At 61.9% G+C, this 13,810-nt stretch overlaps 1 protein-coding gene across 4 annotated transcripts in view; it reads right to left on the reverse strand.

Annotated features, from left to right (window-relative positions):
- Positions 1-13,810, reverse strand: part of CRACD (capping protein inhibiting regulator of actin dynamics) — a 276,507-nt gene that overhangs the window by 9,377 nt on the left and 253,320 nt on the right. For all 4 annotated transcript variants that reach the window (XM_051820251.2, XM_051820248.2, XM_051820253.2 and 1 more), the window contains 4 exons: positions 9,281-9,445; positions 8,176-8,244; positions 4,716-4,898; positions 1,075-4,111 (listed from right to left, as the gene is read on the reverse strand). In XM_051820251.2, the coding sequence (XP_051676211.2) occupies positions 1,075-4,111; positions 4,716-4,898; positions 8,176-8,244; positions 9,281-9,331 (3,340 nt within the window). In that variant the 5' untranslated portion in view covers positions 9,332-9,445. The remainder of the gene's footprint in view (positions 1-1,074; positions 4,112-4,715; positions 4,899-8,175; positions 8,245-9,280; positions 9,446-13,810) is intronic.

A 13,810-nucleotide genomic window follows, 5' to 3' on the forward strand; every position in this document is an offset into this window, starting at 1 on the left:
CCCACTGCTGCCTCCCAGGGTCCACTCAAGCAGGAAGCTGCAGTGAGGAACCAGCCTGGGCCCTGACCCAGGGCCTCTGATGCCGACACAGGCTTCTCCAGGTCTAACCACCAGGCAGACGCCCACCCTGGACTGCATATCTCACTTGAGGCTGAGGGAAAAAGCCAAAGGGCCAGAAAATACAAGAAGCAAAAAACGGAGGGCAGACTCTTTCTTCAGATCTACACCACTGTACGAAGGGAATTCGTACTGAGCGTGAGCCTGGGGCATCGCAATATCCCTATCCACAAAGATCTAACACGAGAAACCCAACGTATTTCAGCCGTATTCAAAAAACACCGAACTGGAGGTCTCTCTGCCGAATCTTCAGTTAAGCAAAATGTCTCGGAGTTCCCCGCTCAAGCAGCCTGCTCGTACACGGGGCGCACTCGACAAGTTTCTGTGTTTCACTCAAGCATGGTCTAACACTTCTTTCTAAAACTTCTAAGTGGTTTCCATGTCAAGCTATCCTGAAAAGGAGAATTCTGGTCTAAGTATTCAGTCTCGCTTGGGAGCCTCGTTAAAGCAAGCCGCTGGTTTCCCTCCAACAGCGTCGGAGTTTACCACCAGGGACAACTGACGCTAACGGGGGACGGCTGCATCCCACATCTGAGCGCCTGGGTTCACCCAGCTCTGCTGCCAATTCCAGCTTCCTGCTAACGGGCACCCTAGAAGGCAGCAGACTAGGGCCCCAGTAGCGGGGTCCCCATGGGAGACCCCAACTGAATTCTGGCTCCTGGCTGTGACCCGGCCTCGGCTTTTACTGCTGGCCTTCGGGTGCTGAACCACATCACGGGAGATCTCTCTGCCTTTCCCACTCAAATGCGACCTCAGCACCTCTCCCTTATTACCCGTGACTAACCCTACCAGGTGTGCACTGCAGACGCAGAGCGGGGTAGCACTTCCAAGATCGCAGGCTGAAAAGGGAAGAGCCGGCCACCACTCCCCAGTGGGTGTCCCGTGGGGAGAGGGGGCTCCCGGGGCCAGCGACTGCAGCAGACGTGCCCTCCCCCACCTCCCCGCACCTCCACCTACCTCTCCTCCCCGCCTCGGGCGCTTGGGAAGGCGGCTCCTGCGGAGCTGCGAGAGCAGGTGGGGACAAGGGGCTCCTCTGCGGCGCCCCCTCTTCCTCCTCCTCCCTCTTCGGCCCCTTCCTTTCCTCAGGGGGTGGTGGCGACGGCGGCCCGTGATCACCGCTCTCTTGGCCCACCTGGGAAGGCGCCCTGGGCTCGGGCTCCGGCCTGCCGGCTCGGCGCGCCAGCAGCTCCACCAGGTAGGGCCTGCTCAGCTTCGAGCGGGGCGACGGCGGCGGGGTCTGGCTGGCGGGCTTGGGAGCCAGCGCCGGCTTCTGTGCCAGCGGCATTCTGGTGGCTGCCTTGTCCTGCTCGGGGGCCGGAGGGGCCCCGGCCTGGGTCTCCGGCGCAGGGTGGCTGCCGGCTGCCTCCCTCCGGGCGACCTGCGCTGGCTTCCTCTCCGGGGGCTGGGCCGGGCCGCGCTGGAGGGCCGCGCCCTGGGCCTCCGCGTCCGCCCCCGGGCTCGGCGCGGCGGGCTGCGCGCCCTCGGCCCCGTCTCCCGTGCTGCTGCGCCGCTTCTTCTTCTTCTGCTCGGCCTGCTGGTCGCAGTGGAAGCGCAGGGAGTAGTTGGTCCTTCTCAGCTTGATCCCGAAGGGCGAGGCCTTCTCCTCCCCGGCCGGCGTCGCGGGCTCCGGCTTGGCGACGTCCCTCGCGGCCTCACTGCTCCACGTGGCCGCGGCCTCTGCATGGGCCGCCGCTTTCAGCCCAGGGTAAGGGGGGCTCGGGACCAGGAAGGACGGGAGGTCTTTGGCAAACTTGCACCCCTCCGTGGCGTCGGCCGGCTCCGGCGGCGCCCCCGGCCTCTCGGGGCTCTTGCGGGGCTCGGGAGCAGCGGCGGTGGCTGGCGGCGGCCCCGGCGCGGGTCTCTTCCTCGTGCTCTCGGCCTCCGCGCTCGGCCTGGGGCCGTCGGCGCCGCCGTCTGAGAACTTCTGCCAGGCGGGCTTGATGGAGAACTTGGCGCCGGGCGGCGCGGGCCTGCGCAGGCTCCCGCGCGGGGCCTCGTCCCCGGGCCTCGCCGGCTCTCGGTCGCCGCGCGCCTCGCCCTCCGAGGCGCGCAGGATGCGCGAGCGGATGGACGCCCACTCGGCCAGCGCCGCCCCGCTGCCCGGGCGCTCCTGGGGCGGCCGCGTCTTGGCGCTGCCCTGCCGGGGGTCGCCAGGGGCTCGGGGCGGCCCTGCGGCGACGTCCCCGTGCTTCCTGTCTTCCGACAGGCCCAGCAGGGACTTGCAGGCTGAGTCCTTGATCTGGCTCAGGTTGACGGCCGGGCCGCAGAGCTGGGCTCCGGTGACCAGGATGGCCGTGTGCGGGACGCTCAGGGCTGCGGGCAGCGCGCGCGACGCCGGGGGCGCCCTGGGCTCCTGGGGCGCGAGGCTTAGGCCGGTGTCCCTGGCGGGCGTCACGGGGCTCAGGTTGACTTTGGGGAAGAGAATCTGCCTGCCTCCCGAGGACACCTGGAAGGTGTAGGGCCTGGGCATGCTCTGCCGCTCGTCCACCTCCTGCCACCGGAGCTCCTCCACCCGGCGGCCCTTGTCCGGGGCGGCAGCTTCTTCCTTCCCCGCCGCCCCCTCCAGGTGCACCGCGGCCCGCGGCTCTCGCACCTGGGCCCGCGGAGGGCGCCCTTCCTCGCTCCTGGAATCCGGGCTCCCGCGGGGCCGCTGGTTCGCGGGCTCCGCCTCCGGCGTGCGCTCCTCCGGGTTTTCTCGTTCTTCCCGCTTCTCTCCCAAGTCACCGCGCGGGCTCGGCGGGCCCCCACTGCCCTCTGGCTGGGGGGGTCTGTCCTCCTCCGGCCTCGGCGGTGCTTCCCCGGGCTCCCTGTCAGCCTCCGGCTCCTCCTGCTGCCTCAGCTGCTCCAGCCTTTGGGCTTCTTCCTGCAGGTGCTGCTTCTCAGCCTCCCGACGCCTCTGTGCCTCCAGCTGCTCCTCCTGTGTCAGCTGCTCCAGCCTCCTGGCTTCCTCCTGCAGCTGCAGTCTCTCGGCTTCCTGCCTTCTCTGTGCCTCCAGCTCCTCCTGCTGCCTCAGCTGCTCCAGCCTCTTGGCCTCCTCCTCCTGCAGCTGCTGCTGCTTCTCAGCCTCCCGACGCCTCTGCGCCTCCAGTTCCTCCTCCTGCCTCAGCTGCTCCAGCCTCCTGGCTTCCTCTTCCTGCAGCTGCAGTCTCTCAGCTTCCTGCCTTCTCTGTGCCTCCAGCTCCTCCTGCTGCCGCAGCTGCTCCAGCTGCCTGGCCTCCTCCTGCAGCCGCAGTCTCTCGGCCTCTTGCCTTTTCTGTGCCTCCAGCTCCTCCTTCTGCCTCAGCTGCTCCAGCCGCCTGGCCTCCTCCTCCTGCAGCCGCAGCCTCTCAGCCTCCTTTCTCTGTGCCTCCAGCTCCTCCTCCTGCCTCAGCTGCTCCAGCCTCCTGGCTTCCTCTTCCTGCAGCTGCAGTCTCTCGGCCTCCTTTCTCTGTGCCTCCAGCTCCTCCTGCAGCTGCAGCTGCTCCAGCCGCTTGGCCTCCTCCTCCTGCAGCCGCCGCCTCTCGGCTTCCAGCTCCTTCTGCTCCTGCAGCTGCAGCCTGTCGGCTTCCTGCCTCCTCTGTGTCTCCAGCTCCTCTCCCTGCCCCAGCTGCTCCAGCTGCCAGGCTTCCTCCTGCAGCTGCCTCTGGGCTCCCGCCGCCGGGCCCTCTCCCTCCTCCGGCTGTGCAGGGCCCGGCTGGCCCGGCTCCACTGCTAGCTGCAGTCGCTCCGCCCGGCCTTCGGCTGCCTCGCCCTCCTCTTCCCAGAGCTCCTGCCTGCGGTTCTCCTCCCAGAGCCTCCTCTCCAGCGCCTGCAGTCTCTGCTCCTCCAGGCGCCTCTTCTCAGCCGCCTCCGCCTTCTGCCGCTTGCACTTGGCCTCAAGTTCTCGCCAGTAGTCCTCCTGGTGTCTCTGCTGCTCCTCGGAGCCCGGCAGCCAGGCGTGCTGCTCCTCCCCGGGGTGCCCGTTCTGCTGTCGGCCGGACTCGCTCTCAAGGCCGTGTCGCTCGTCCGGTGCCTCCTGACGGTGGAAGGGAAACGATTAGCCCCTTACTCTCCCCACAGACAGCTGACGCCCCTCCTCCCATGACACAGGTGCCCGGGCACCCAGGAGGGGCAGGAGTGCCCATGGAGAGCCGCAGGGCTCCTCGGGTGTCAGCCACAGCGAGTGGGAGGGACTGGGGTGGAGGGAAGAGCCTCATCTTTGCGCGTGGCCCCGCGGCCCCTGCCTGTCACCCCCAGTTCCTCTCTCCTAGTGTGGATGGGCAACAGGAAGGCCACCAGCCCAGCATCAGGGAGATGAGCGAAGGAAGACCCGGGCTTCACCAGCGCGCCTTGCAGCTTGTGGCTCGGCGCGGCCAGCGCGAGCGCCCTGTGGCGGGGCCACGGCAGGCAGAGCCGGGCTGCCTTTGTGCAGCGCTGTGGAGCCCCTCCAAAGGTCCTGTCCCCCTCGGTGGTCCCCCGGCCCGAGAAAGGGGGCAGAAAGAGAACGGGCCGGCGTGTCCTTGCACACTGCCACTCGCTACGTGCCCAGTGGGGAGGGCCCTAGATCCCTGTACCACGCCACCCTGGCCCCAGGCAGCTCGAAGAGCTGGTGCCCAGCGAGCTTGGGCGCCCCCGCGTACCTGCGCCAGCCGCCTGTGCTTCTTGGACACTCTCTGGTTTTTCGGCTTCACGGCCAGTTTGTGCTTGGCAGCGCTGTTGTCCAGGCGGGCGATGGCCAGGGGGATGGCATCGAGGTTGACACTTTCGATGGTGCCGGCTGAAGAGAAGTGCCTTTTTGGCCGGGACGGTTTCACCGGAGCCACCTGTAGGGCACATGAAGGCCGAGTCAGTCTGGACCCACAGACAACGGCAGGGAGCCCCAGCGCGGCAGCCCCAGCGTGAGCGTGCACCTGCTGCGGCAGCCGGGCCCAGGGAGTGGCGCACCTGTCCGGTGGCCGAGCACTGGGTTTGGAATCTGAAGGCAGGGTGTGGACTAATTGTGGGCACCTAACCTTTCCTGGCCTAATTCCCTCCACTGAATAACTTGGGGATAGAGTAAACGCAGCCTTCCCACAGCCTGCTTTGGGGGACGGCCTTAGAGGTAGCCAGCCACGTCCTCTCTCTGTGGTGCTCTAAGCAAAGCAGCCGCACCACAGAGGCCTCGTGGTCACAGAGCCTGAGATGATGAGTCTGCTGAACCCTGGGCCAGGTCGTGTCTGCTGCCAGAGCCCGTGCGCGTGTGCCTCGGCCCCCCAGGCAGGAAAGGTGTCTGGTTCCTCTCTCTCACACTCCTTGATGCGCAAGCTGCAAATCTCATAAAGCACATCACGGAGCGATCTGCATGTGCAGATTCAAGCAATTCTACATCAAAGTTATCTGGAAAAAAAATGCATCTCCACTGAACGTGGACAGGCTTTTTCTTATACAACTGCCTGAAAGGACAGTCTAACAACTGTTTAAAAATAGTCACATTGTACTAAGTATTGCAGGTCCTCCAGAGGTGACCTCGGGCGTACAGGGGGACGTGCAGAGGTTCTAGGAAAATGCCATGCTGTTTCATGTGAGGGACCTGGAGGCATTTGGGGCTCTGGGGTCCCTGGACTCTGAGGGATGACTGTAACATCTGCGCCCAGGACATGGAATGTCTTGTCAGCAAAAATGTCTCGCACGATCGCTCCAAAGCCATGTGGTCCCGAGCGCTCCAAGAAGCCGAAAGGAGGCGCTCTGGTGAGGCGCTGGCCTTGTGGCACAGGGGGTTCAACAGCTGCTGGTGATGCCGGCATCCCATACTAGAGCACCAGTCAAGTCTGGCGTTGCCCAGGCCTGCCTGGGCCATCTGGGGAATGAGCCAACAGAGGGCAGATCTCTCTCTCTTCTTCTCTCTCTCTCTACCTTTCCAACATTTTTTTTTAAGGTGTGGAGATGTGGTCATTATGGCTCGATGGGTTAAGCCACCACTTTTTTTTTTTTTTTTTTGACAGGCAGAGTGGACAGTGAGAGAGAGAGACAGAGAGAAAGGTCTTCCTTTGCCGTTGGTTCACCCTCCAATGGCTGCCGCGGCCGGCGCACCGCGCTGATCCGATGGCAGGATCCAGGTGCTTCTCCTGGTCTCCCATGGGGTGCAGGGCCCAAGCACCTGGGCCACCCTCCACTGCACTCCCTGGCCACAGCAGAGAGCTGGCCTGGAAGAGGGGCAACCGGGACAGAATCCGGTGCCCCAACCGGGACTAGAACCCGGTGTGCCGGCGCCGCTAGGCAGAGGATTAGCCTAGTGAGCCGCGGCGCCGGCAAGGCCGCCACTTTTGATGCCTGCTTCTCATATCACAGCTGGTTCGAGTCCCAGTTACTCTGCTTTAATCCAGCTTCCTGTAATGTGCCTGGGAAGGCAGCAGGTGGTGGCCCAAGTATTTGGGTTCCTGCCGCCCATGTGGGAAACCTGAATGGAGTCCCGAGCTTCTGGCTTTGGCCTGGCCTGGCCTCAGGTGTTGCAGGTGTTTGAGAAGTGAACAGTGGGTGAAAGAACTCCCAGCAACCCCATGCCACCTCTGCCCTACATAAAATGAAAGGGCACGGGGCCAGCACTGTGGTGTAGTTGGCCAAGCCTCTGCCTGCAGCACCGGCATCCCATATGGGCACCAGTTCATGTCCTGGATGCTCCTCTTCCAATCCAGCTCTCTGCTATGGCCTGAAAAATGACTAGAACGTGGCCCAAGTGCCTGGGCCCCTGCACCCACATGGGAGACCCGGAAGAAGCTCCTGGCTCCTGGCCTGGGGTAAGCTCAGGCTGTTGCGGCCATCTGGAGAGTGAACCAGTGGGTGGAAGATTTCTCTGTCTCTCCTTCTCTGTAACTATCTTTAAAATAAATAAATCTTAAGAAAAGAAAAGGAAGGACAGTGGTGAAAAGATGGGTGGCATGCGATTCCCAAAGGAAGCACCGTGGGCCAGCCTGCGGCGCAGTGCAGAGGCGAACCCCCTGCCCGGCTCAGGTTGTCAGCGAGACCGGGGTATGCAGAAGTCAGAGGACCCAGAGGCCACACTGACTCAGAGGTGGGCAGCCCGGTCTGGAACTACAGGAATTGACAGGCCACCGGGGAGGAAAGGGCTCCTGGCCACACAGTGCAACGGGTGTGCAGCAGGGGGCGCTCACAGACCCAGCTGCCTATGCCCACAGCTCCTGGCAGACAGGAGGGCATTCGCTGCAGCCAGGGCTCACGTCTGAGCGCGTTCCCGCTGCAAGTGTGCAGCCCATGAGGTTCAGCTGTAGGCATGCCGCCTGCAATCACCTTCTATCTGTGCACAAAAGATGAAGGGCCACGCCTGGTCCGAGAGCACAACGGATGCTCGGTATGTATTCATTTAAGGCAAAGAGCAGAGGGAAATGGGAAAAAAACTTCCAGCCTCTTTCTAGCTTTTGTGTTATTTACGGTTGGCTTCGTAGGTGCCCAATCTGAGCTACTGCTTAAGAGCAATGAATGAAACATTTGTTTCCACCCCTAGGAGGTGCGTGAGGAACAGGAGAGAGTGAAGACGTGGGTACGCCCCTGACGCCGAGGTTAAGGGCCATGCTCTGTGTCTCATGCCCCTGGCTGCCACCAGCTCGAGCCCTGTCACTGTCCCAGCTGCCAGACCTCGGGAGGGGGCCCGCCCCCAGTGCAGGTGACTCCTACACAGGCAGGACACAGGTCCCCAAGACTCCTGCAGGTAAAGCCTCACGTTTAAAAGGGACACAGGAAAGTAAACAAACAAACAAAAAAATACATAAGGGAAACGCTACAGTGCCAAGGGCTCCTTTTTTAAATGTCTAAATGTACATTAAGTGGCTACAGATTTGGGCGAGGTCCGGCGTTCTGGAATACCTGTTCAGAGATTAGCAGAGACTCGACGTCTGCGAGCTCCCCGGGGCATGCTGGGAGTGTGGCTCTCTCAGAGCAGGGCTCAGGTCTGGCGGCTGCACTGTCACACAGCCAAAGAATTTAAGGTAATGCCTTTAACTGTGTATAGACAGCATTTATGAACAGGAAATGACGCACCGGTTTTTTTTTTGTTTTTTTTTTTAAGTTAAAATGGAAGTTTAAGAAAGAGAGTTCTGCTCCGATTACCTTCTCCTCCATGTCGCTTCCCCCTCCTGGCGGGTTCACAGCACCCGGAGAACCTGGCGTGTGGCCGGCCTGCAAGGATAACGAGGGCACTCAACTGAAACGTGGGGACACTGCTCCCCCCCAACCCCGGGGCACAGGCGCTGCCCCCACCTCCACCTGCCTGGGCCCTCTCCACTGCCCCAGGGACCCGGGGGTGCAGCACGCCTGGGACAGAGCCGAGCCACAGGGCTCCAGGCTCAGGCCCTTCCGCTGCCCACCAGCCCCGCACGGCCCGGCTGGGAAGGTGAAAGGCCAGGGCATCGAGGAGGAGAAAACGGGAAGATTCTGCAGGGTCGTCGGGGTGGGCCCCGGGAACGCCAGGGCTGACGTCGACGTGAGCAGCCGCTCCTACGACCCGGGCTGGCACACCCGCTGGCCCTGCCGGGGTCCCTTCTCCACGCCACGCTCAGATCTTGAGGACACACAAGCCAGACCCCCTGCGGCCCTGCTCCTTCAGAACAGAATTCCCCTTTCCCAGTCCCCCATCCGGCTCCAGCCCCTGGCTCTGCCTTCCCGCTGTCCCCCGCCAGGGCCTGGCCATACGGGCCTGCCTTGCGGACAGGCCCCTGCGCTGGCTCCTCGCCCCCACCTCCTCGCTTGCTTCCTCTTGCCTGGGTTTGTGTTGGAGGCAGCCAGCCTTTTCCTAGACTGCCAGTGAGTCTGCTGGGGACTTGCTGTGGGCAGCTCCTCCCTCATTAGGTGACCACCAGCCCACGGTAGCCCCTCCTGCAGTGTGGCCACCTTTGAGTCTGGGCCAGGGTGTGCAGAGAGGCGGAGAAGCACAGAGCAGAGAATACTGCTTGGCGTGTGCCAGGTGAGGCTTCCCCAGAGGCGGGCACCACGGGGGACTCGACGGGTGTGTGGGAGACGCTGGGAACAGCATGTGCAAAGGGCCTGTGCCCTCTGCCTCCTCCCGGCCCCAGGAGGGGCTCTCTGGCCTTAGGCTACTCATCAGAAATACTCTCCGTAGCCCCCACTGCAGTCCCTGGGTTGTCAGACGCCCCGCGGCCGTGCAGCGGCTTGCCCTGGCTGGTTAGCAGTCACTCCCTCTCTGGGGAAGGCTCACCTTGTTCTCAGTGTCAGAGAGGACGACGTCCCACGGAGTCTGAGTTTCCATGGGCCTGGGCAGGAGGGGACCCTCTTCAAGGCTGGCCTCTCCACCGTCTGCCTTCCTCACGGGCAGGGCATTGGCTGGCCGCTGCCCGAACTTGATATTCTTGCCCAGCTGTTGCTGGAGGGAAAAGACAAGACGTCCTGAAGCAGTGAAGCGGGCCCGGCACCCACAGCCGGGCTCCCAGCAGGGCACCGAGGCGTTCTCCGGGCATGGCCCGGCAACCAGGGTGCAGTCCCGTGAGGAGCTCATCTCTTTCCCGTTTCGTTCCTGCCTTCAAACCATGAGCTCTGCCACCCAGAGATGCCCACACTTCCCGGGGGCACAGGGACCAGATTTCTGAGCCAGAGGTCAGGATATGTGTTAGGACAAACTTGTTTGATTAGCCTGTACGCTTCTATAAAGTCTTCTCGAGGACCGAGAAATTGTGTAGGGAGCAGCGGCATGAACGGCAGGAGCCAAGTCCCTTGGGTAAATGCCCCGAGGGACCCCGACATAGACTTCTAGCACCTTCCTCACTGGCACTCGGTGTGGGACCGAGGGAGTCACTGCCAAGGTGAAGAACCGAGGGCCAGCAAGTCTCCATGGCCAATGCCGGAATCGCGTAAGGGACAGGAACGGGCTCGGCTTCTGACTGGGACCAGGGGACGGACAGAGGGGGCCAGTGGGGAAAGGGGCCGCGGTGGGGTTGGTTCCTGGAGGGCGGGAACTAAGCGGATGCCAAGGGAGGATTCGGGAAGATAAACAGCGCTGGCGGTCAGAGGCAGGCCAGGTTAGAACAGGACAACTGTCCAGCTGCTGCCCTGCGTTCTCTGGGCAGTGGGAGAGCCCCCCACTGAGGGCACTACTCTGGAGCTGGGTGCGTGGGTTCCGTGGTCCCGGTGAGCACACCGACTCCTGTCTGTCACCGGTAGTCCACAGAGCTGCCCAGCTCCTCGGCAGTCACCTCCGCTAAGCCCCTCACTTTGCAAACACAGAGGCCCAGCGGGACCCCCAGGCGTCGGAGGCAGGCCTTCCAAGTCCACGTGCAGGGGTGCCTCACGGCCATGCACCAGCGCTCATGGGTGCGAAGTCCTCCTTCCTTCTTGCAGGAATGGGACAAAAAGAGACGAGGCCGCACGGGGTACGCGTGACGGTTCCTGGCAGAAGCGGGTGCCGCCTCTCTCTCTCAAGTCAGTGGCGTCACACACACCTGCCACTGCCCCTCAGCCTTGCACGGTGGGCAGCGGCCTTGCAGAGACTAGCAGGAAGGAGCCCGAGCCTGGGAGCCCCGCATGCCAGGGCAGGCGCAGCGAGGCCAGGGCCCCTGGTGTCAGCCTGGGCCTGGCCCCTGGCCCACAGGGAAGGAGCACACATCAGAAGCCCAGCTCAGCCAGCGAGGGACGGAGCAGCAGCCTGAGGAGGTGCGGGGAGGAGGGAGCCGAGAGCGCAGGTCCCCTGCCAACGGGGCCAGCGGGCAGCGGCGGTTAGGCCCTCCCCCAAGCAAACCAGGAAGCAGGCATGGGAAGAACAGGCCATGGGGTTAGACGAGCACGTGGAGTTCCAGGCCTCACTCTGCCACCAGGCCCAGCCGGGGCCCTCAGTCCCCTCGGGCTGAGCCCGGGGTGGCAGAGTGTGCTGTGACTGGTGCCACAATGGCTGACTCATGGTGTTCTCTAAGTGACGCATTATAGTTGTTCACAGGCGCTGGGCGCTCATCCCACACCTGCACACACCGGGTGTCAATCAGACCAGGGGGACCGTGTCCGGCACAGACGCACGACACGGCTGTGCGCTGGGAACATTTAGAATGCGCTCTTCTAGCTGTTCTGAGATACTCCATGAATCATCGCTATCTGCAGTCACCGTACGTGCGGCAGAAATCCGAGCTTACTCTTCCCTGCGAGTGGGCCTGTGCAGCTGCCCTTCCTGGGTCTGTAACGGAAGGGAAGTCTCACACGCTCCCCAGGAGAAGTGGCTGAACACTGACGCCATCTGACTTGGCCGTGTGCCACCGTCACAGAAAAGAATGAATCTGCTGATGTTTTACTTGGTTTGGGCACTTTTAGAATGCTGATGGTGTCCACCCCAGCGCCTCAGAGAAATCTACACGGAAATACAGAGGGGATGACCGTTGTGGCTGTCAAGGGCAAAGGAAAGAAAAGAACAACTGGAGGAAGACCAGGAAAAACCTGGCATGTGGAACAAGGCTGGGGAGCAGAGTCACGTGAAGAAATGAAGCGGGGAGTGGAAGAATAAGGGCGTGGGGGAGAAAGCGCGCAGAGCGCCGTGGGGTCTCGGTCTCATGCAGCTGCAGCAGCGTGGGGTGGGCCGAAGGGACGGGGGGCGGGGGGACGGAGGGATGCTGTCAGGGGTGGCCTGTGCCACACATCTGCTCATCATGCTGGCACCTTTTAGAATAAGAATGTGCATTCTAGTAAAGAAGCAGATGGGAGCCCCCCTCCCCTGCACCGACACCCCAGGGAAAATAAATGCAAATTAGGGCTGGGGAGCCAGGAGGAGGATGTGAGAGGCGCAGGTGGACGGCAGCCCCGGCCAGGAGGCGGCCACGGGCTCGTGTCCAGACAGAGGTGGTCTTCACAGGCACGCCCTGCAGCTCTCTGGCGTGAGATGGGGACCACGGCCTGGGCGGGGCTTGGGTTCAAGGCCACAGTGCCTGATCCTCTAGGACCCACGGACAAGACCTTGCTGTCACACCTGCACGCTCTCCCCATCGCTCCTCCTCGCAATGCTTCCTTCAACAGATGCAAAGGACCCTGTTGTTGTGACATCTGTGTAATTTATCCACAATTAAAAGGCTGCTGATGGGGCCGGCACTGTGGCGCAGTGGGCCAAAGCCCCCACCTGCGGTACCAGCATCCTATATGGGCGCTGGTTCGAGTCCCAGCTGCTCCACTTCTGATCCGACTCTCTGCTGTGGCCTGGGAAAGCAGTGGAAGATGGCCCAAGTCCTTGGGCCCCTGCTCCCACGTGGGAGACCCAGAAGAAGCTCCTGATTTCAGATTTGCTCAGCTCTGGACTTTGCAGCCATATGGGGAGTGAACCAGCAGATGGAAGCCATATCTCTCTCTGCCTCTGCTCTGCCTCTCTGTAACTCTGCCTCTCAAATAAATAAACAAATCTTAAAAAAAAAAAGAGGCTACTGCTGAAACCTATTTACAATCGCAGGAGTCATGCAGATCAAGTCTGTGGATAAATGTGGCTTTTGGGTTACTTTAATTCCGCCCGCAGTTCCTGCATGGTACAACAGGAGCTGTAACAGGGCGACTAAAATGAAATGGCCCAAGGGTTTTCAGATAAATAAGCGGCCACTCTCTCTGCCTTGGGTTTTTCTTTGTTACCCATGGGCTCTTGCTTTGTCCACACTGCAGTCATCCCCAGAGGAGCGTGGAAACCTGTGCCTAGACGGGGAGTCGGTTTGCTGGAGCCCATGAATGGAGTCACTGTTGGGACTGGAATGTGAGCTAACGGGAATGATATTTTATTCATTCCGAGTGGGCCGCTGTGCTGTCATCTGGAATGCGGGGAGCTGTGTCCCAGGAGCACACACCCCTGGGGATGAGGGTGCTCCCAGGGCGGCCAATGCCAAGTGCATCGTGGGCTGCGGCTCGCTCTCTGCCAGGCTCTAGGCTTCCTCACATTTTTTCCCATTCTTCAGACCACGTCTGTGAGAGCAAAGCAGAGGAAAATGATGCTGCTGTCTTCCTGAGAAAACCACGGATACGTCCAAAGTTAACACAAATTCAAAACAGAAAAGACAAGAAAGGGCGTGCGGATGTAGAGCCATCTGCTCAAGGAACCAGTGGCTCCCAGCAGGTGTTTAACTCTGTGTCCCCGACAGCTCTGTCAGGTGACTAGGCTCTGGCACTCTGAATCCAGGAGATCTGAGCCACAGAGGATGGGGCCCGGCCTACATCAAAGCATCCCCCAACAGACGGAGCATCTCCTGACCAAGGTGTGGGCGACCCCAGCAGTGAGCGGCAGCCTTCACACTGTGGCTGCCCTGCGTTCGTCAGCACTTGAGACACACCTCATGCCTGCTCCGATCTCACACAAACACGGCCCCTCCCTCACCTGTGCTTCTGGGAGGCTGCCGGTTCGGTCAAGGTTGTTGTGGCCCAAGTGCAACCAAATGCAAAGCTGGTGGGGCCACTGGGAGCCATGGCAGAGGAACGGTGACCTCACACGGCTGTAGGGGGTAAGAGCCGCGGAGGGGTCCAGACTGCCCGTTGATGCACCCTTTATTTCTCAGGCAGGGAAGTGCGTATCGGGGCGGTCAGGTGACCCAAGGCCACACACGGGGGCTGGCGCCTGTCCCGCGACGCACGTGTTGTATCTGAGGTCCCTCCCTCATCTGAATGGAGTTTTACGCTGGTGACAAAGTGACTGACGTGTGCATGTGCACTGCTGTCGCTTGTCTTCCTGCGAGTGTCCCTTGTACTAAAACATGTTCCCACGGAACACATGCGTCACTTGTATACTCAG

This window comes from Oryctolagus cuniculus, chromosome 8, assembly GCF_964237555.1.
Source record: "Oryctolagus cuniculus chromosome 8, mOryCun1.1, whole genome shotgun sequence".
Taxonomy (NCBI): domain Eukaryota; kingdom Metazoa; phylum Chordata; class Mammalia; order Lagomorpha; family Leporidae; genus Oryctolagus; species Oryctolagus cuniculus.